The sequence below is a fragment of the Buteo buteo genome, chromosome 4 (genome assembly GCF_964188355.1).
Source record: "Buteo buteo chromosome 4, bButBut1.hap1.1, whole genome shotgun sequence".
NCBI lineage: Eukaryota > Metazoa > Chordata > Aves > Accipitriformes > Accipitridae > Buteo > Buteo buteo.
Genome location: NC_134174.1, coordinates 68,582,700 through 68,607,074, shown reverse-complemented (window position 1 = coordinate 68,607,074; position 24,375 = coordinate 68,582,700). Strand labels below are relative to the sequence as shown.

Sequence of the window (24,375 nt, the reverse complement as noted above, 5' to 3'; positions counted from 1 at the left end):
TGCAACGGATAGTGGTGTCATTACTAATTCTTAAACATCTAGATGCAATGAATACACAGAAAGAGTGTAATAACAAACCCAAAGCTCTTTAGCATTACATTTTAATTGAATTTGAAGATCTTGACATTTTTGTCTCTTCAGTGGAAACACATTTTCATATGTAGTATGGTCTTGCAAAATACAGAGTACATAAGCTGTCTTTATTTACTCCTGATCAGTTCCACAAGGCTAAGTTGTATATTGCTCCAATACAATCTATAAATGAGTAATTGTTCAAAGTATTTCTGTTCCCATTGATGTCCTTTTCCATTAATTTTCTCCCTTCAGAATAGGCAACAATTCACCACTTTCCTTTAGTTCCTGTAAAGAAATATATACAGCAATTATTCTTTATGTATATTTTGTGATTATGCTAACAAGATTTCAACAGGGACAGTTTAGGGATAAGGAAATCAATTCACTGGCTATTAAGGGAATGCACTAGATGACCCACTAGAGGTCCCTCTTGACCAAGACACTGAAGTTCATAACATTGTATTTAAATTCTATTTTGTGTCTATTTAGTAAGAGAGGAAACTTACTTAGTTAAAAGATACACCTTCAAAAGAATTGGTAGTTGTCAACTTTACCTGGTAAATCCCATGGTATATCTCCTTCTAGATGTAATTCACGATACATTTTAGGCATACGCAAAATTTTACAACATCCAAAATGCCTTCCACAAAATGAAAAAATGACCATCCATTGATAAGACTGTTACTACCACACATTAAAATGAGACAGTAAGAGAGTTGTAGGAGTTCTAAATAAGACGTGCTTCCCCATATTATCTTGATGACTTAAATTCAAATTATAAGGCTGTTAACTTACTCAAGAGCTAGATAACACCAGGAAATAGTTTTAAAATAACATGTTGTGGAGTATATATTCTTTTCCCCCATCTCAAGAGAAACAACTGTCTCAATTTTATTACATGTTATGCTATATTATGGAATGCATTTTAAAATACTGACAACATTCATCTGCCCATACAAATTAGTGTGAAGTGAATACAGTCCAACAATGCAAACAGACAAATTACATTTAAATACCAGTGAGAGAAGTATTTCACAGCATCTCTGCAATGCCCAAGACTATACTTACTGATCACTGAAATAACCCCCACACTTGTTAAATAAATAAAATTAAAGTAATCTATATAATTTAAGTAATACTAGTATTTTTAGAACTAAATGAGATTTATTGATTGTATCTTCCCAGGAGTTACAATGTCTGAGGAATTGGCTATAAAACATTCAGACAAGAATGGGCTCAAGAGTATTTGGGGTTTAGAACACTGTGCCTGCTCTGTTACAAAAATCAAAAACCACAGTTACAGATGCAGATCTATTTTTGTTGCTTCAGGGTCTGTTCAAACAACTACAATAAACCTTACTTTCTTCCAGGAATGAGACTGTTTGCTAGGAAGAAATGTCTCACCCACCTTATTTGAGAAAAGCAATGTCAGAAGTAAAACTAGGAAGAGAAACCTGTAAAAATGCACCCATGGGGTAAAAATGGTCTTTACAGTAGCAGTAACTGACTGCTGTCAAGAAAATACATTTCACTGCTAAATCTTGGCATATGAGAATGGTAGAGATTTAGAGCTCCTTTCAACTGTATGTTGAGCTAATAGAAGTCACAGTAAAAGCAACCAAGTCATTTGGTTTCAAGATCTGGGGCCACTACACAGGAATTTCTGTATGTTATGGGCAGAACACATTTCTACAGTTTTAAACAAATGGTCAATTTACATCTCAAACAAGATTCTCCCATTCCTACCTTAACAATGTCCACCCCTCCAACAAGTTCACCTTTCACATATAATTGAGGATACGTTGGCCAGTTTGAATAGGTTTTTAATCCTTGCCGCACCTAAGAAAAATAATCTTATATGTAAACTTCAACTTCAGTAAAAGCAACAATGAAATCCGCAATGATGGAGAAGCTTAATTACCTCCTCATCTTCCAGTATGTCAAATGTCTCATAATCAACGCTAGGGGAAAAAAAAAAAAAACAAACACAACAAAATCATCTACTGTGTAGTTTTGCAATCTAAGACCCTCAAAAATCAACACCTTATGCACCAAGAACTGTAATATAAAAAATATCTCGTTTCATGGGAAACTCCTTATAATGCACATATTTAAAATGTATACTTAGGCTCTGATTGGCAAAAATGTGTTCAAAGTAATTCCATTCCCTATTAGCTTAAACATTAAAAAAACGCACCAAAAAACACCCCACCACACATGTATACTTCGGAAGTTTGGAATCAACCAGCTGCAGCTATTTCACCATCTTCATATACCACTTGCATAAAAACACAAAAATAAATTTGATTTCTGGTTGATTCATGTATGAGTTTTGGTATGCAATTCCTAGTATTCTAAGAACTAGCACTTTTCAATAACCAGCAGGTATGTAGATTCCTGCAAGTGAACTAGGGCCAGTAACAAGGAACAACGATTTGAGTTAACTGCTACTGATTTCCGAGTTGTATATTGATATATAGTTATCTGTTATCTCAAAAAGCCCATTCTAACATCTAGTAATCAAGACAACTGCTTAACCTCTAACTAGCAGTACAAATGAAACAGGAGTTTATTCAAAGGAAGATGATGCTAATCTCTCTCACTACAGAAAGAACTGCTTTGAAGAGGAAAACCGAGGCCAGATAACATGAGAGACTCCAAGATTAAGGAAACAGATCAGAGAGATCTCTCTAAGATGTGCTGCTTATCAGAGTGGAAGGATTTCTTTCATGCCAACAATCACAGAAAAAAAAAAAAAAGAAAAATTCACTGTTGCAATAAACTCCTCAATCCGAGCAAGACAATCACTACATAGTAGTGCTAAAGCAGTGTTAATATCTGACACGCCACATTTGACTTGGTATCGAATAAGCATAGTAGTGATTTAAACTATATGCTTTTACATAAAGATATTTTAAAATACTCTTGAACAAAGAAAATTATATTTGGGGAAGTCTTCCACTAGTATTTTCCAAACTCTTTATTTATAAAATGTAGTTTTTAAAACCAAACCGGCTTCCCAGATTCAATTAAAAAAAACCAAACAAACCCAAAACACTTACGTACCCAGTACTATTTATGATTTCTATAATTTGCTTGCTGAATCCACATTTTGCCATCTAGAATGCAAAACACACGTATGTTAAAACATATATCTGCTATATTTAATCCACAAAATTCCAGGTCCTCAAGCTACACCAAAGCTATTACCAATTTATTGCCAGTGATGACCTTACTGGATGAGCAATACTGCTAATCCCTTTTTCATTCTTCTTTATATTCTTTGAGCTTTAAACTGTACTGAATGTCTCTTTCTTTACATACTCTGCTGAAATAAATGAAAACATTGAGAATATTAAACACTTTCCTCAGCTGTGGTATGAAATGATACAAGGTGAATCTGTTTTCCGGGTTTGGCAATGCTATCTTGTAAACTAGTTAGGCTTGATTATTTTCTGAATGTTCGAAAAGCCAAAGCTATAGGTATGATGGGTATAAATAGCTTATATGCATTTGTAAAATAGACATGTTTTATTTTCAGACACACACTACCCTTTACTTTCCATTCTGGGGACAGTAGCAACCTATAGTCAACTGATAAATAGGTTGCATGTACGGCAACTCCCAACTGAAATTAGTAATTGAAAGTATCTACTGCAAACTCTTCATATTGACAGTGTAAGGACATAGAACACCCATCATTTTTTAGATATTGAATTTTTAATCTTCTTATTGGTGATTTCACTCCACCGGTAGCTCAAGCAAAATCAACGCATGTTAAGCAACCTGCCCAAAGTCTTGCTTTTCATAGGCAAGACACAGGGTTCTACTGGAGATAAAGTGCATCTCTTTAGAAGACCTAAGCCCATCTAGCTCATCACCACTGTTTCAGTGAGTCAGCCTAACCCACAGGGTTCCAGTGGCTACGAAATGGCTTAGTATAACAGCCTACAACACTCTTAAAAGTATCTGTTGTTAATACACACAGAAGGCTTAGGGAACTAATGAGAAAATGAAATGGAAAGACAAGTCACATGAATGAGCTCAGTCCCCTACCTCTGTACCCTTTAAAAAATTACCATATAAACAACTCTCATAACATGCAGTCACTAACAACAATTATTGTTTAGGGTACACCACTCCAATGAAAAGTCTGAGTTAGGTGCCATTCAAGTAATTTTGACGGGAAGAATTGCAGTGCCTTGCTGTTCAGAAGGGAATAATTTCTCCCTTGGCTACTCTGTTTGAGTATGCAACACAAAGCAATAGACTGACCTTTTCGTTTACAGTCATTTGTTATTATTTTAATCCTAACTGTTAGCAGTTGTCTGTCTTCAGTCACTACCTTCATTTCAGTGAGCAAGATAATTAAGTGCATCTTAAAGACACCAGGCATAGACCATTCCACGCACATGAGAAAAAGTGGATCATTTATGGTATGTGGCATTATACTTTAGCCTTAAAAACATCTAGCAGCTTTTTTTAAATGCAGTTGTGAAAGCATAAAGTGAGAGAAATTAAAAAGGATAGGACACCCAATCCAATTAGGTCAATAGAGGGAAATTTCAAGAAACATGTATCCAGAGATAAAGTTTTGGGCAACACTCAAACTGTAACCCTCAAGTAGGCTAGCCATCAGGGGCAAGCACTCAGAACATCAGAAGACAATCCATTATCTGCAAAGACAATCAATAACTAAAACCAAAAGGACATGCACAGTTCTTCTATTCATTCCTGAATTGTAGATCAATTGACAGATGTCACTGCAGGGCATCAAATTCCCTGATTTTACCGTAACACAGCTATTAGAATTTTAGCAATATATATCCATCAGGAAAAATAGGGACTGCTCTTCTCTGGCTTATAGAAGCACTAAAAAAGACAAATCTTCCCAGCACCATTAATTTTCATTAAGCAGGGAAAGCAAGGAAAAAAAGGTAATTGTCAGTGTTTAAAAAACTGTTTAAATATAATATATTCTGCAACATTTAATCTTACCTGTTTGCTTCCCTTCATAAAAAGCATCACAGGAGCTTTGTTTATCAAGATTTTAAGCCTACAGAAGGCATAAAAAGACAGACATAAAACAGCTCAGTTATTATCCCAACCTTTGTTTCAATAGGAAAACAAAATGCAAAAGTGGAAAGACAGCACCTTACAGCTTTACCAAATACATTTAAAGCATTATTATAAGCAAGGCTATTCATTTAAATTGCTTACAGTAACTCTAGTGAATGAATTTGGACCATCCTGTTACTTTTAGAGCAACAATTTACTTTTCTAGATTGACCTCTAAGTATCAAGCAGCAATAAGTTTAAAGAGAAACATCATTTTAGGATATTTTAAATACCATGCCTATATTTAGTGACATACTGCTTTTTTTTTTATATATACTGAATATAATACTTGGCATTTCTTATTCTCCATGTGAGAATGCCTTTTGCAGAGTAAGAGCCACACCTATTGTCCATCAGTCATAAGATCTATGGACTTACGGACTAAGGACTAATGACTCCTGAAATTCAGGAATAGGTCTGTTTTGCCTCACTGTGCCCTGCCCACTTCTGGTGCACCCACATGACTCTCAGACACTCCCCCTCTTTCCCTCTCCTTTCAGGAAAGGCTTTCTGTGACAACTGATGGAAAAAGTTAGCAAAGACTCCCGTCCAACAGTTGCCTGCTGAGGGCAAACTACCCTCTATAAAATGCATAACAAGTGATCCTTTTCTGTAAACGGTCACTTTGAATGATTCACACAATGCAAAAAGACTCTAGACTGGAGAATCCAGGGTCTTTGCAAAATAAAACTAAATGAAGTTTTGTTGGTGACCTACAGCCTTTGCATGTGTAAACCTCAAAAGAGTTTTTGTAACCAAGTTGTCTTTAGGGCAAAAAGCAACAGCAAAACTAACAGCTACAGCAAGGGTGAGCTACAGTAATCTGAGCTGGTTCCCCAGCTGTCAGATCTGTTTTGTGAAACCAAGCTGATTTCCAGAGTTCATTTTCAAGGGTATTTTCAAGTGAAGACACACAGTTAATTGGTGGAAAGAGATCAAACATTGAGTAAAGGAACATAATTTAGCATTAAATAGATTCTACTACTGATATCCCTTCATTCTATTAATTCTTAGCATGTTTGACTAACTATCACATAGGGTTTTTCTTGTGAGTGACTGGTAAGAGTGAATATAGTTTGAAAGAGAAGTCAGTTGCTCAGAAGTTAAGTATGAGGTTAGCTACAAAGAAAAACTAATCTGTGTCATGGAAAAAGAACTTCCCACTTGTCACCAGAAAAAAGACAGACAGACCTCAGCTAAACATCATGTGTTAACCCAAGAAACAAACACCTATTGAAAGACGAAGAACAAACCAGGGAACAAGAAGCTACTTGTGACTTATCTAGTAAATTTTTAGCCAGTTTTCCTTCAGGCCACTTCTACATCAAAATTTGATAAAATTAATAAAAACTTCACACACCTGTTCAAAAGATGATGATGATGCTCCTTTAGGGAGGCATTTAGCTATACCAACAATTTTAATCTATTAATACAGATTAGGTAAGCAGAGGACATTTCCCATACCTTCTTTCCCCAAAATAATTAAGCAAAGCAAAAAAACTATGGATACACTCAATAAAGTTGCAGCTTATGCAAGCTTGCAAAAAGGAAGGAAGAGACTAGAGGAAACTTTCTAAAATAAGGTTTTCAAAGGCCATACTGAGACAATCCCATCCTTACCTATAATTTAATCTCAAATTGCAAGAGGTAGTGATTGTTTTTTGTGCCCTTGGTGAAACAATTTACAAGTTACCCTACTAGAGTAACAAAAAATAAACATCAGCCCACAGAACAAATTAAAAATGAATTAGTAAATACACAGCTGTAGAAGTACAACTACTTTATCACTATATTGAAATGGCTTGCATTAAATCATTTCTCCACTGTGCTGAGAAGGCAAAAGAACCAGAACCAGTCACATCTAGAGCACTGTAAAACTTGTGCTTACCATCCTCAGACAGCAAGTGGGAATCTATGCTAACATATTTGCCTTCAAGGTACAGGCCACCTTCTTGGTAAACCAGCCCCCCTTTGCATGTCTTAATGGCACTACTCACATAAAAACTAGAAAAAAAGTCACATCTACTAGCAACTTCTCAAACAGAACGACTTGTCAGAGATCTGGAGCTTGACTGCCTGGGGCACATCAGAATTTCAAACAAGTGAATCTTCAAATGGGAAGGTTAAAGGACGACAAATTGGTTTCTAGATATTACATCTGATTCAGGAAGCAACACACTTCCTACTGCTGCAGCATATATTCATTTTGCCAAGGTGAAAGAAAACAGGAACTGAAGGACATGAGTAATCAAGAAAAATGAGGAGACAAGCCTAGATGTTTTCTCCAGTGACATCATAGTTATGAAGTCTACACTAAATGAAGGTAACAAAAGCTACGAATGTTTAAAAGATGATTTTCCCAGTTATCTTTAAAGAATAAATTCTTAAAAGAGAGGCAAGAAGGAATCTATATGTTCCTGCTATAATTAAAAATTAAAAAACTACAAATACAATAAGAGTAAAGCCTACTGGAACAGTACAGCTTTATATTAAGTGATGCTTACTGTATAGGAAACAGACCATATTAAACAACTGCAGCTGTTCTGTAATTAAAGAAAATCTTGGCACACTTCTGATAAAGCCAAAGAACAGGAATTTATATAGGGGTTCCCCCTATATAAATGAACATACAGGAAACCTCAAAAACAGACGACCTTAAAATAATGACATAATACATCACACCTGTCCTCCAACTTCTGTGCCTTCGGACAGACTGTGTCCAGCTCTCCAGATGCCTCAAGCTCCTAGGGAGATTGGGGAGAAGAAAAATCAGATGTAAAAAGCAAGAAGAACGTGCTTCTGACAACTAACAAGATTAAAAATGTCTCAGTTTCTAACCTTGACAATATCAAGTCCACCTATAAGCTCTCCAGCTACATACAGCTGAGGGTAAGTCGGCCAATTAGAATATGTTTTCAGACCCTGACGAACTTCTTCATCAGAAAAAATGTCAAAACTGCTAAATGAAATACCATGTTTGTTCAGTATCTCCACCATTTGTTTGCTGAAACCTGCAAACACAAAAAGAGGAATTACATATAATTTTAAATAAAGCATTCCCATGTCTGTATGAAACCTTATTCATTTAAAAAATGCAATTCTTCTAGATGGTAAGTTCAAAACAGCTCTAGTGTGTTATTCTTTACTCTGCAAATATCCTCAAATATTATAAACAGGCAAAAACCGTATTTATTACTGCGATTACAAAACCAAAGTATATGGACAACTTGGCAAGTCTGGTGCTTCTCTATTTAGAGAGCTACACAGCAAGTAACCTTCCTGTTGTTCCAACACACAATTAAAGCAAAGTTAAATGCATTCCCTTATTCTGCCTTTTCCAGCTCTTCTTCACTGAGCATTCACAAAGAATAAAAGCTTCTTAATGACCATAACAGCATCTTCAGTACCTTTCACTTCATTCCTCTAATTGCATATCACTTCCTCTACCCCTGTCATTTCTTCCTCCAACTACTACTGAACTTATCCTACACCAAATGTGGATAAAGTTGACACACCAAGTGGCAACCAGGTTTTAAACACACTACTGTGTCACTAGTTTAACTTAGAAACTTGGCTTTTATAATGTTTTCTACTACTTTTGCTTTAAGATCACGTACTTTCCTACTTCATGGTAAAAGGCAGACTCCTTTTTATTTTTTTAAATCTTTATGTTCACATAAGTACTTAATATTATTTTACTACCCTTGTGACACTTTCATACCATGTTTTGTTTTCCTTTATGACAGATCTTCATTATGTCCTACTCTGACAACACTCAGCAGGACATTAAGCACTGAATATTATGATGTAAACATCCAGATTTTCTAAGTATATTATGTGGCCAAGCTGCAAAGAAAAGTTTCTCCCTTCTGTAACTAAGCACCTTTTTCCTAAGAAAATAGTCACATTATTTGTAAAAAGTTGCGTGTATGAAAACTTTAACATTATGGAATTTACAGTCCATAATCACCTGAATCTTCTTACACTAGAGGGAAACCTACATGAAATTTCACTTTCAAACAATTCTCCTTCAACTCTTATTTTAAATTCACCATTCTCATTAAAGTGAAACATTGATTTATTTTTTTTAAAGAAGATAAATTGGTTTCTTAAATCATTAGTCTCTACAGAAACTCTTCAAAATCACTTTAAAAACCAAAACACACACATACACACCACCCACACCTAGTCTGTACCCTTTATGTCAACAAGTCCATTCTTTATGGAGTAACTTGAAAGGAAACCTTAGACCGATGTTCAAAGTCATCTTCATTCACTTAACACTGCCACTGATGCGGAAGCACAAACAGTCCTCCAGAGAAGACATCAGCCTACTGGATGTTTCACAGTATGTTCCAGATATTTACTCCGTAAGAAAACAGATGAGAAGAGGTCTGCTGCACTTTACAACACAAGGGAGCCAATGCCTTGACCTTTAGGACTGGTGATCAAATCTTGATTCACAACTCCACTGTTCCTCCATAAGCTATTTGCCCTGCTACGAAAATTATGCTCATCAGGAAACCACACTAAGTACATTGCAACACTTTGAAAGATTTTGGAGTTTTGCTTCATTTCTAACACATGGTCTTTATCCTACAGTATTTCAACACCTGCCACTGTTGCTTGCTTGCATGCACATCCCTTCTAAGGAAGTAGAAGCCTCCTAGACAACACTATCATATGGTTTGCAAAAAGGATCTATGAGAATTTGTCCATAAACCAATGTGATAATAATGTGTGTGTTATATCATTGCCAACTCATTCTGTTTTGGATTCAAATGCCCTTGCAATCCTACCAATTCCCTCAAAGAATTCCAACAAATGCTGTGCAGACAAATGAAAACCTCTATACAAATATTAAAAATAAAAAAAAGACAACGCTTAAAGGCTTTAATAAAGGAATAGAAAAATAAAGACTCTTTAAATGGGAAAAAGAATCAAAGTGCCATAGAAGAATAACCTTTGATTTCAGCTTGCAAGACCACCTATTAGTTTTTGAAATATGGATTTTTACTACAGCTTTCTGCACTTTTCATGATCTGCAATTTATTGAGATATGAAGTAGCAGTATTTATATGTACAGCATCTAAGTTGCTGTTCTTTCTACAACTGAAGTGTTAAGTTCATGTACAGCCTGAAGTAAAACACAGATTCTGAAATTTTTCATACATCTGGGAGTTCATTAGTAAACAGCTAAAGGCTGATTGCTGATGGTTATTCCATCGCCAATATATTAACTCATTTCTACTGTAAGGAACTAGGGAAAAAAAGCTTTATTTTAGCTGTAGGCAATTACATGCAAACTAGAAAGATTGATTGGTTGTGTTTCATTTTGAAGGGTTATGGCAGCAGTCTGGAAGTGTTATGCTTAAGGATAAAGCGCCAGAACAGCTTTACTTTCATAACAAAAGATTTAGGTTGAATTTCTGAAGAAATGCCATACATGCATTACAAGGAATAATTAAACTGCTAACAAAATGTTTTAAGCAGTTATCTAGATGATCACAAATGCCACTCCAGATTCTACACCAATAAAAACACCCTAAATAAATTATGGTATTGATGAAGCAAGTAAATACTGCCACAGTCCAAATGAATTTGCTGAAATAATACAACGTACATAGTACTCACATACAATTGCCAGTAAACACATAGCCAAGGGCACAAACCTTACTTTACACTATGCTTAGCTGGCTTTTCCAAGGAAGAAATTACAAACTACAAGATTATCCCAAAATACACTGCTGGACAGGGTTCCCTCTACTTGCCAACTGCACTGAAGTGTTGAGTGCAAGACTATTATTTGTATCAAAATAGGTACAATTCAAAAATACTTTCACCTTTAAACAAGCATGGCTCCTTTTAGTTAATTTTATTTCTATTACTCCTACTACAGATCCATATCATCTTTGACAAAATGTTAAATTACCTTTACCTTGAAAAAGACTGTCTATTCTAGGAAATTTAATGGACCCAACTTACTAACATCATCCAACTATTGCCAGAAACTACCACAGCAGTCTAAAGCAGGCACAGTATTTAACTGCAAAATTAAGAGCTGTAAATTCAGATTATTTCATGTGTTGCACTACATTTGAATACTTCCAATGTACCTCTATTTAGGTAAGTACCTCCTGTGCATTTTTCATGGGGTACCTTGATCCTAAACCTTGATGCCTCGATGTCTTTTTTTGCTTGTGTTTTTTGTGGGGTTTTTTTGTTTGTTGGTTTTGGTGGGTTTTTTTTTTCAAATAGCCTCACAATGCTCTCCCATCAAAAATTCAAACACATAAGAAACAGTAAAGGGTCTTTTCTCTACGTAACTTTAAAATCTGCCCAGTGTTCTGCTCAATGCCCTTTAGAAAGCTGGGTCTCTACCGAACACCTGCAGAAATCCAAAGGAGAAACGGTGTGCCAGTGCCATGAATTGATCACGCCGACACAAAGGCTGACTCGGGTGTAACAGAGAACCTGTGCACACAAGCACTGCAGGGGAGACTCACCACTGCCTGCACAACACCTTTGAGCTCACCACAGACATAGCAAGAACCACGCTCTGCTCCGACAGCTTGCCACACACCTGTCAACTCACAGCGCAAGCACAGCAGGTTCATTAACAATAGTCCCACATTAGCATCCAACACAATTAAACTTAAAGCACGTGTATCTGAATAACCTAAACTGTAGACACCTCAAATGCACTCATAAATATCAGGAGCTCATCAGAGCAGTGCTCTATTACGCACAGGTAGACTTGCCGAATCTACTTCTGAATAAGCCAAAATTTCCATTCCTGCAAAATTATCTATAAATTCCTATGATGATATGTAACTTTCACACACCTATAACTGTACTATTACATAATACAAATACAGAATCATCTACACATAAATAGATGGAACTTCATCAGCTCTTCGTAGGAGCAAATGCCTATGCACAAACTGCTAGAATCCCAACCTACGACACAACAGCATAATGAATGTGGAAGTTTTGAAATCTATGGTTATTTCTGAAACCATTTCTACCAAAGTGATTCTGGGACCTGTTAGTGCATTGAAATGAAACAGCCACCTCGAAATTAGAAAGGGAAAAAGAAGGAGAAAAACAGAGTGTGCAGGTACCAACACAGTAGAAGCCCAATACAGTATGTGAAGCCTCAGTACATACAGGATCTTGCACTTCCTCTTGTATTTCTGTAACCCTTTCACAGCAACACCTGAAAAAGCAGATTGTAAAATGGCATGCAAATATTTTAAAAGTAGCTGAAAGTACACTTAGGTACGGAAGGCAGAGGCAATAAGAAAAGCTGCACACAAGCTGTAAGCAAGTGCTTCATCAACCTGAAGTAGCCTGGACCAAGTTACAAGACTCCCCTCACTCTGCCAAGGCAGGATTACCCTCTACAGCAAATGGCCCAGATTGACATATATACTTGACATGCTTTAACCATTGTTTCTCTTTCAAATATTGTTTCATGACTTTTACACATAAACCTTCCTTCTCGAAAAGGGCAGCACATACTAAACTCCCTCCAATTAACAGCACTTGACAGCAGACTCTCCTCCTTTCCTGCCCCATATACACAATATCAGTCCAAAGCTGCTCTTTGTAATTCAATCCAGACAGGCCCACCCAGCAGCTTCACCACTGTTACCACTCTGCTCAGCTCCCTCATTTATCAAGCATTGGTCCTGACACGAAACCACCTGAAGTTAATGAAAAGACTCTTATTTACTCTGTGGACCCAAATCCTCAATTTCAATAACTAGAACTATATAGAACTGCGTAAATAGCTCTCCTGTAATAGAATGCCTTCCCAGATAAAATGCAAATTAGCAGAGGCTGTTTGGCAAGTCATGTATCACAAATCTGCATTATTCTCACGTCACCAAATCAATGCGTTCCATATCTTTATCCTTCCCTTTTCCCCCTTTTAACAGCACATGGTGATATGACAATTTGAATCCTTCCAGATTAACAAAAAGAGACAGAACACATAAAATCAGGGTTTTTTAGGTCCTTTAATAACATTTCATCCATTTTCCTTTACATAGTTCTGCACTCAGTTACTTTTGGAAACTTCCTGGACACAGTCCAATAGAAAGCACAAGAAGCAGCTACATGGGGATGTCTGCCCTTGAAACTGTTAACTGGATTTAATACTTAAAACTGTGGCAAGATCTTCCATGGCTGAAAGATCAGCAGTGCATGCACACCACAAGGATATTTGGCAATTATGTGAATATAGCATCAATAAATCACCACACCCAACAGTTCAAACCAAGCATTTGTGGACTCCTGACTAGACACGAGAAGCACTGCTCTGTCTCTAGGATGCACCTGCTGAGCCCTTACCAGAAGGGGTCAAAAAGTATAGTTCCACAAGTCCTCATTCCTTTCCTCAAAATGTTCTAAACACATTTAGTTCACATGCATCTCTGTCATTATATAGAAACATTTATGAGGAATCTTTCAAGCTTGTGCATGCTACTGTAATTCATGGACAGATGGACAAAACAAGTATTTTCATTATTTGCTTTTAGACACAAATAACTGAGGTTTTTGCATCACAATTTAACTTTTTGAGCAATTATCTCTTTATTGATTCCATAAGTATATGCCATGGGCCTTTCTTCAGGAGCTTGGCTGTAAGGAGTTAGCTATTGCTAGTTCCTTTCTTATTCTCCTGTTATGTTTCACAATTCCTTCATCTCTTTGGCCCAGCACTGTAGCTGATATGATTTGCCCCACAGGATACATGTTTGCTTAGCAAAGAAGTCAGCGCAACTTCTTGAGACTGCAGGAGCAGAGGGATAGCAGCTTCATAGTACTTAGAAATTTTGCCTTTTAATATTTGTTCATGTGTTTTCCATATAGATCAACACTTCAAGTTAGTTATGAACCAACCACTCTAAACAGTGAGCAAGAGTTAAGAGAACTAGGTTTAAGAAAAGGCCTTTCCACTGCAACAGAAACACATGCTACTTGGTCTTTAAATTTTACCAGCTGGGATAGTTTTATTTTCTTTTTCCAAATGGCAACAGTGATCCCAGATGTTAGGCAATTCTTGTTATTCCTTGAATTGAAACATTCTCTTCAGACTATTTTACATTTTCAATGTGTGTAACTCGATGCACAAAATATGTCAGGAATAAACACTGAGCTACCTCGGGAAAAGTGTCCTAGTTCAAGGATAGCATTGCATATCACATATTCTTTAGAAAGCCCCTAATCTCTGCAATTCCATTTCCAAAATTTAACTAAGAGAACAGCAATTCTCTAGCTGCTTATAAGCAATATGAAAATACTTTCATTAATACTTCAGGTATACAAGACACTGTTGGGATGTATCTTCCCAACATTGAGTAAATCTGACAACTAGCCCAAAGCAAGTGCTGTCACATTGAACACGAACTTCAGAAAATGCTTACCACAGCGAGGTTCTTTTGGAGACCCTTTCATAAACAGCATGCAAGGGGCAGCATTGATGAGTTTCTTTAGACGCACATTAAGATCTTCTTTTACACTGTCATTAGAGCCAGCAGAAACAGAACTGCTGGACGCATGGCGCTGCACTTTTTTGGTCAGCTCTGGGGCATGGGCACCATCTAATCTGTCAACTTTCTGAGAATTCTAAGGAAACCAAAACACAGGCTCGTGTTACAGGATTAAATTCAGAATTTGTACTGTAATAAAAAGAACAGTAAAACCACCATATAAAGTATAGATTTTCAGATGCAGGGTGGATTAGCGTATTGATCTTTTGGCCAGTCTTTAGTTCCAAGACTCATACCATTCTGTTGGCTGGCTACCGTTAATGCTAGCAAATTTGCTATTAGAAGAATTTATTAAAGAAAATATATTTAATTTTATTATCACAGGCAAACATGACCCAGACGGACTTGTAATTTCTACCAAAAGATTATTTACTTGGGTTTTTGCCATGTTGTAGAACTATGGCTAGACAAGGAAACATTACTGAAATTTTTTTGACCCAATACAAGGTAGGACAACTAAAATATAAACTATGTAAGGATCCCAAAGCAATTAAGGAAGCTCTGAAATATTATGTATAAAGTTTAAGAACCATTTCTACCTACTTTAGGTTTCACTGGATAGACTTAAATGTAAGAACCGTTTCTATCTACTTTTTCAGGTTCCACTGGATAGACTTAAATCAGATACATAAGTGTTTCTTCACTGAGAAAGTACTTAAGGTTCTGCTCTTCTGGTAGCATTATTAAAAAAAGTATACATATTAAGAGTCCACATGGAATCCATTTTCTCTTAAATCCATTTTCTCTTACCTTAAAGAATAAGAACGTTGGAACAGAACTAATTTCGTATTTTTCAGATACTTCAGGCACAGCTTCAGCTTCCAGCTAAAAAAACAAACAAAAAAAAACCCAGAGAAAAAGATTATTTTTATAATCTTCTTTAAAGTTTGACTGTGGATGTAAATCCTGTCTAGAATGTTCTTCTAGGCATTTTATACATTTAAAAAGGATTTGACGCAGAAGTTTGTGACACATTTGCATTTAAATGAGACTCACTGGGTTGGCGTGTCATCCACTGAGCCTACACAGTGTCAAAACAGGTTCAGAGGTTTTTATTTTGTTGCACATTTCAAAAGATGCCCGGAGGCTGCGAATAAAATTTTTGGTGCACTAGTGACCTAGTAAATTTTCAATCATATGCAGCTACTACTATATTGAAATCCATAAATCATTGACCCCAGTTATGTCATGATTACAGTGCTTATTTTCTGCCCACAGCAATTCTTGCTGTTTGCTCTATTGACTAATTTCAAGGGGCAGTACATCATGACTGACATTTGCAGCCTTCTGCAAATTATGAAGAAAAAAGGAGTGTTTCTTCAATAAGCTATTGATGTCTACTAAATTTTATTTTTAACTCCTGCAAGGCTAACAAGTATTGAGTGGAAAGCTTGTTGAGACTATTGGTTCTAATTTTATTCAGCATTCAAATGCATACCTTGCAATTATATAGTGTAGCAATTTGTCAAGAAAATATATCTTTTAATTAACTCAAATTTGTTATTTTCTGTGCATAGGCTAAAAGCTTACTTGAGTGACAGAAGATCTAGTAGAAGGCTGTTTAAGACACTAGCTCTGCAACAACTGCAGTTAATGGTTAAAAAAGTGGTAATAGATCAAAATGTTTCAAACAGAAAACTGCAATCCAGTGCACAGGAGAAAAAGCCTTTCAAATTCTTATTCCACAAACCATACAGTGAATGAACAAGCATCAAGAGAGCTACTTAGCAGTTTGCTCCTGCCCGTCTCTGTCCATCCTTATGCATTTTAGAAAATACCGTGATTGTTCTCACTATTAACCAAAATGTAGTGAACCTCTGAATACTGTAGTATTACAGCATGTTTTGATTTGCTCCAGCTATATAGTCTCTTAATGAACTCAGTAAATACAGAAGCAGCCCAGCAGACTAAGTCAAAACTGAGAGTCCAAGCTTCACCTCTACTTCTGTAAATCAACGCTCCAACAGGATCAACTGAGAAACTAAAGCTATAAATTGAAAACTGTAAATAGATTCCAATTACCTATTCTCTTTCAAGTGGCAAATGATTAAATGACTTCTCCCTATAATATTAATTTTCTTTTCCACTAAAATTTCCTACTTACTTGAATACTTAAGTTCCACTCTGGTGAGGTTCACACATACTGAACAGATTTAATTTCATATTTCAGTAACTTGCTCTTATTGGTACAACTTTCCAAAACATTGTTTCTAACTGTTTCTGGATACAGACACATTTTAACCAAGCCAAGGATCTTAGAGTTAGGCTATGCAACAACTAAAAAGAGAAACTACATTCAGAAAGACTTCAAGATTTACTGACAGTTTTGAAATTCATTTCATTATTACTTAGGTCTATTTTAGAATGTAACTTTATGATTTGCAAGGCAGTACACTACTCTTGGTCAGTCCTTTGTAACCATCTGATGAGTTAACAGGTTCTTCCCAATTAAAAGGCAGACTGCCTATTCTGGAATACAGACCAAAATCCCACAAAGCAGCTTCCAAAATCAAATACATTCCCCATGAGGAGCTTCCCCCCCAAAAAAAAAAAAATTCTATCAAAAAAATTCACCCAAGTCTTTCAGTAGCTTGTTTTCTCTAAACAAGTACACCAGTAATATTGGGAGGAGGGAGTGGGGCAAATGAGGTGCCATTACCTTAGTTCTGCAACACTTGATCACTTTGGAACCTTGTTATTAAAAAATAAATTACAGCTGAATAATAAACCTTATTATTCATATATTACTTATTTATAAAGAGGCAACTGAGAGTTTTCAAACTTTCTTGAGCATACTAAAAGCTATAGCAACTCTATATAAATATAAGCATCTTGAATTTTCAAAATGTTGAAAATTGGTCTTTTGAAGCTCTAAGCGATAAAATACTGCCATTAACATAGCTCTGTCCTTATGTTTAACAGAAATACCAACTGAGAGAGGAATCATTGGAAAAAAACAAACACAAAACCTAAAGGCTGTTAAGAAATCAAATTAAAATACTCACACACAGCTGGCTGCTCCATTACTCCCTGCCCTCATAATCACAGAGGTGTCTCATTAACAAAAGAAAGTTGTTTTAAAACAAACAGCACATTGATGAAATGCATTCATTTTTCCCTCCACACTGGCTCCCTTACTAGGATGTGAAGATGATCTCACAAATATATAGCATCTCATTTGTGTTTATACCATCCAGCACTATGTGAGTGTCATCTTAGAGGGACAGTGTTGCACAGACTTAAATTTACCTTCCTTTAAACTTGATGAAGATTACTGTTCATCCTTAAGATCAGACAGAAAATCTCTATGAATTCTGAGATCTATTTAGTTAACAAACAACATCATGGGAACAAATGAAATCTCCAGCACACTTGAAAATAACAGTGTTGCCAAATTAATCTCAAATCCAGCAATAAAAATCATGCTTTAAAAATATGGCTATCTACAGAACTGAAGGACTGAGACACTGCAAGCACAGAGAAATTTAAAAGACTATTTGCTAGATGGAGTAGCTAGTGGAAAAAAAAAATCCTTCATTGTTATCTTAGGAGACTGATTTATTTTTTCTCTTTAAACAGCATGATAAAATTAAAGTACTATTTAAGCTTGCAATACCAAGTTTGGAAAGATGAACCTAGAACTTTCATTCCACAGACTTTTGATGCCTCTTTTGCATATGTTCAACTCATCTTCAAACATGAAGCCATAAAGGAATTTCAAAAATAACTTTACCCATATTTTGTAATAATGGCTCTTCTCTGTTTAAAACAAGCTCAACTGCTTGACTTACCTTCACAAATGTAACCTGCGTGTGTTCCTTTGCTAGTGCTGCCATAACTTCATTCATTTGAGCACACTGAGGAGCCCATGGTGCCCAAAAGTGGACAACTACAAGGGACCTATTAAAAACAAAAAAAAGTAACAGCATTTACTTTTAAAAAAGAATCATGCAATATAAAAGTTTGATACGCCGTGCCAAAAAAAAACCCCACAAACAAAAACATATGCAAAAACCACGACCACCACCCACACCACATTCCTGAGAAAAAAGAAAATCAGACAAGTGAAACCAGGAACACTTTCTATGACTTGCACAGAGGAGTACTTCGATGCTTTTTCAGGAAACATTCCAAAACCCAACCAGCACTGTTAAGGTAATGCAATACAAAGAAAAACATCATCCTGTATTTTGATAGTAAAAGGTCATCCCATACGAATGTCAGACAGGAAGCAGAACAAGCAGAAACACTAAAGATCAAGTCATACAATACAGGATGCAGATTTCGCAGCACCTGTAGGCCAAGCAGCCAGAATCACTCCTAGGCATCCTGCATTTCTTCCCAGGCAAGCCTTCTATCTTCAGAAGCTCTGGGAGCAACAGAGCTCAGCAGCTTCACGCTAGAAGCTGCACCATTGCTTTTCTCCTCTCAGTGCCACTATTGCCTCTTTACTACTTATGCAGGAAATAAGGTAGCAACTTTGCAAGTCTACTGGGACTTTTCTAAAAATACAGTATTCTTATGCTGAAACGTTATTTTCTGCTTTTATTAGCTTCAACTTCTTCCAGCTTCAATAAGGTTCCCTTGAAGGTTTGTATTGATTATACACAGTATTTAAAGATGAGAAGTCACATATGTGAACAGAAATCCCATCAAGATGGGTACCATGAGATAGTTCTCATGAGCTTAAACAACACACTTTGATGACAACAGCGACAAGATATTTGCATCTGATTTTCCATTCCATTTTTCAGGTTTGCTGAAGTCAAAACCACTAGATAATAGGGGATAAAGAATAAAAGACATATTATGTACTACTTTTATCTACTTAGAGATGCAGAAATCAAGTCAATCATACCACAGAAGCCATTTAATGTCTTTTAGTACTAAATAATGGAAGTTCATTATAAATTTTAATAGCTATGCGGGCAGTACAACATTCCTATTGGAACAGTTAACAGCTGTGTTATCTGACCACATAAGCTGAACACAGCACTAAACTCAATTCAGACACGGAACTTTAAAATTCATAAACCTGATTTTCCAAAGCAATTATAGGAAGCTTTGGTAGAAATATAATAGGATAGCCTCTTTTTATTTTTCAGCATGCCATCAGTCAGAGTGTGGTTCTGCTTCAAAAGCCGATTAAAACTGGCAAAGTTTAAAGGCTAGTAAAAACTCAATTTACGGAACGACAAGGCAGTTCTGTTCTGCAAGTACCAGCCTTGCAAATTTAGACCTGAGCTCAGGAACAGTTCAAGACATCTTCTCCAGGGCTGTCACCTGTATAGATTCTTCCAACGCTCCTGTACACGAGTCATCAACAGCAGTGATCCCAAAGGCAAACCATCTCTCTAATTACAACAAAATAGCTGTAAGGCTTCTTTGGACTGATTTCACTGCTCACAACTGACACCAGCATTTAAACCCCAGTAAAGGCCCACTTAAGTGATTTACTCTTTACCCATAGATGGGATTTGATATGGACTCCTTGAGAAACCTGAGACCACGTGTCATGGCAAAACTCTGTTTCGGCATGTAAACTTTCACAGCAATGCTCTTTGTGGAGCCCAGCTACAGGGCAAATGAAGAGGCAGATTACAGCACAGGTAGCTCATGCAGGAGCTTTATCTGCCCTCATAGCAGATAGGTCTTCCGAACTTTACTACAGCTGTCAGCTCACGCAGATACATTTTAATTACGACTCCTGAGCCAACGGGGACAAGCACTTCACATCATGCTGCAACCAACATTTTTTGCCACAAAGTAATGAGGTGAAAATTATTAGGTAAGTTGGGAGACGTGGAAGTCATTTATATGTATGAGAACACCCAGTCACAACAGACAGAAAATTCTAAAATGAAAAAACCAGCAGCAGTTCAATATTTCAGAAGACAGACCAAGCTCTGATGCAGAGAGTAATCAAGAGTTTTGCTCCAGGATTGGTTTTCCGGTACTTGTTCATCACATCTTACACATGAAATACCAATTTTGAGACCTCCTCCAATATCGTTCTTTATATATGCACTGTTTACTGACACTGTTAAGAGCTCAGGAAAGTTGTTACAAACGGATCAAGGATGAACAAAATTTTATTTTTTTTTTGTAAATCAAGTTTTGTGATGTTACCTTAGTCTTCACAAAACAGGCTACTCTGATCTATTACAGCTTTTGCAATTAAAGAGAATAAAGTTGTCAAGCTGTCATTGCAACTGCACAATGCCTGTACATTCAAAAAAATATTTTTTACATCTGTTAGACTACAAGTAGGACAAGAGAATTCTTCCACTGGCTAAAAGCAAATAGTGGAAGAAAAGAGAACAGAGAACATAAAAGTAGTACAGTGGCTACCCATCAGGCCAAAGCACTAACAACTAACTTGATGCACTTTCCTTCCATTAACTGAACTCAGGAATGCATACTCTTCCCCGCTACCAAGAAGTATTTCACAAGTGCTCAATTTAATTTAGTGTGCATAGCGGGACACATCTTGATCACATGAATGTCAGCTCATGACAAGTAGAGGAGAAATAAGCACACGGTTATTTAATCCTCATTCCATCAGAGCCTGTTCTTTCCTTACCAACACATAGCTGTGATGCACTTAATTTTTATCTTCATGAAGAACATACTTTAATTTGCACCAAGGGTTTGGGGGATGGGGGGTTGACAAATTCATTCACAGAACAAGCCTAATTTTGCAATTAGGCTGCCCTGTTGGTATCTGAGCACTTCAAATTAGGCTTGAAAAATAGCAAAAGTAATTCAAAACATTAAGAAAATAGAGAGTCAGTAAAATGAAGCACATAAGTGATTCTAAAGAAAGTATTTCTTACATTCAACCAATATATTTCTAAAATCTCTACTATTATCTATAAATGAGGATTGTGACAAAAAGCTTATGACAAGTCCCAAAGTTTCTCTTCCTGTATCATATTTCACATTTTGGAGGAAAAGCTCTAGGCCCAAAAATAAAATTAACTTTCTTCAATACAACTTTTTTAAACTTTAGTAGCAGAAAAAACATCAGAAGGCCATATCATACAATTTCTGCAGAGATACAAAAAGCCCAAGGTCTTGCTTCTATACTGTATTAAAAAAAAAAAAATTGGTTGAGACAGACTCACAAAGTAGACCTTTAAAACAAAGAGTCTATTGACTGTAGAACCAAATAGCATGACATTCCCTGGTAGGGATATGCAGAATATAATTACTCTGTAGGTGACCCTCCATTTGGGCCAAGACACAAGTATTTTGTAAGCATGAAGATATTGGCTTAGTTCATCTTTTGCAACTGTACAATCTAGGTTCATTTGGAAAAAAAAAAAAACAACTTGAAATTTACACTTGTTCTATAACACAAAGCTTACTAGTAACTTGGTGTCAGAAAGATTCATTTTCTGAAACAATAACTCCTATGAAATTAAGTGTCAACATAAAATGCTGGCAGTTGCAGCTGACTAGTGGTAATTCTGTTAGTTTGGAAAAATCAGGAAGCCCATTTGAAAAAAAAAATTAGCAGTAAAATAGCATTAGGCCTAGCCTTAAAAATTCAGCACTTTTTTTTTTCTTAAGCTTTATCTTTCAAGAGAAAAATACTTCCTTGAAGAAACTTCCTCCTTTCCCACTTTATTAAGTGAATGTTTAAAACTTTTTTTTTTTTACATCATTGATTTTCAAATACATTTGATAATCTAAATATAGGTAGCTTAAGTCAGCCAATGGGTATTTTTAAACTTCTACAACCATCCAGAAACAGGGAGATTGTTAAAAAAGAAAAAAAAAATCTATTATTTGAGGGATTTGTTATGCTCTGTGAGCACAGGTTTGTTTGGTTTCTTAGCAGCAACAAAACCCAAAGCCAAATATTTTGAAATGAAGTAGAGGAAGAGAGTTATCAGTGCTATCAATTCATCTTGGGACCAAAAAAATATGCATAAAACAATCAAGTCCATTAAAGAGAAAACCGAATCATGTTCTGTGGACAAAGGGAATGAGAGAATTACTGAGGCTTTTGTTGAAAATAACTTCAAAATATTGTATTTGTTCCTGAAGCCATTTTCATTTCAGTACGCCTCAGTGAGTGTGAGAATGTGACTTTCCTCTGGGATGTCCCCACATAACAATTCAGTTGAAGAATAATTCCAGAAGAGAAAACTGAAAGTCATGTAGCAAGTTTCAAAGAATCTAATTTTTTCTTCCCATAATCAAAATTTTTCCATGTTTCCTTATGTTGCCTTTACAAATGTGAAGCTGCTAGTTTCATCATCCTTTTTAAACCACTCATTTAATCAGTTTTCTCTCCTTATTCACTTAAGGGCCACGTGCTATGCAACAGTTAAACGATGTAGAAATGTCTTTGACCCAGCCCCTTATTTTAATGTGCCTTACAAGATCTAGTTAAATACACACTCAGCTAGTGGATTAAAAGATAGAGTAATAGTTACTACACCTCTGATTCAACAAGACAAACAAGTAAATTTCATAACCAAACCTCTCTGTCTTCAGTAAGGCACTTGAGTACATGTTCACCTTTAATTACAGTAGTAGCTGTTGCAACTCTTTCCTACCAAAGCAGAACATGTGCACAATTTTCCCCTGCACGACCAGCGCCCAAGGCTTCCAACACCAGACCAAAAGCCACAGCCCAGTGGCTACAGAGAATCAGTGGTCCATGCTGAGATACACCAATGGAAAGAGAGCCCTGTTACGTGTTAGCAGCGCACAAAACCAGATTAATGAGAAACCAGCCCTGTTGCACAAAAGATGAACCACTTAGTTTCACACTGTTTCTCAATAAACAACCTAAAGCTGCTGTTTTCACTGAAAATGTTGTACGCTAATTGTTCGTTCTGTTGACACCTCGGGGCTTGGGAGAAAAATAAAATCCTTAGGTTGCATGCAAATTCTGTTTTGCATAATTTTCCTGCCAATCTGCCCATGTAGGCCTCCTGTCCCCTACAGAAGGTTTTGCAGCTGCAGCAGTCCTCCCCGTCCGAACACCGGACCTCCCCTACAGCCTCATAAGCTGCACCTGAGGAAACGGGTGCTTAAAACGCAGTCTCTCAAGAAGCAAACCCCAAGTCCTTCTCCGGCCTGCGGGTTGTTTGGAGGGGTTTTTTTTTTATGTCCCCGCGGAGTTTTTACCCAGCCCTGAGGCAGCACCGGGCCCGTTTCCCTCAGCAGACAGCGGCCTTTCACGAAACTCGCGCCAAACGCCCGAAGTCGACCGCGGAGCCCCGTTTTGGGGGAAGAGCGGGACAAAAATCCAAAAGCGCCCTTTACTCCCGCAGGGCCTGAGGTTTCGGGACCCGCTGCAGTCACCCGGCGGGAAGCCCACGCTCTCTCGGGGAGCAGGGCAGTGTGGAAAGGCAGACGCTGCAGGCGGCGAGGCCAGCCTTTCCAGTCAGGAAAACTCTCTCCGGAGGCGGGCCCCGCTCCCTCAGCACCCGGCGGGCCGTACCCCGTCCCCACCCACCCTCACCTGTCCTTCTGCTGCAGCAGCTGCTGAAACTGCTCGACGGAACCCGCCGCCGCTACCTCCCCCGCCACCGCCGCCATGACCGGACCGCCGCCACAGGAAGGGGGGGGGGAAAGGCGCCGGGTCACGTGGGGGAGGCCC

General features: G+C 37.1%; 1 protein-coding gene across 1 annotated transcript; it reads right to left on the bottom strand.

Moving 5' to 3' along the window:
- Positions 1-85: 85 nt before the first annotated feature.
- On the bottom strand, positions 86-24,375 carry GLRX3 (glutaredoxin 3). The gene is made up of 11 exons (XM_075026647.1): positions 24,238-24,375; positions 18,545-18,653; positions 15,504-15,578; positions 14,628-14,829; positions 8,032-8,204; positions 7,876-7,937; positions 5,074-5,131; positions 3,142-3,194; positions 1,997-2,036; positions 1,822-1,914; positions 86-360 (listed from the first exon to the last, which is right to left on the bottom strand). The coding sequence occupies exons 1-11, from the start codon at positions 24,312-24,314 to the stop codon at positions 310-312; spliced, it is 993 nt and encodes a 330-aa protein (XP_074882748.1). The 5' UTR covers positions 24,315-24,375; the 3' UTR covers positions 86-309.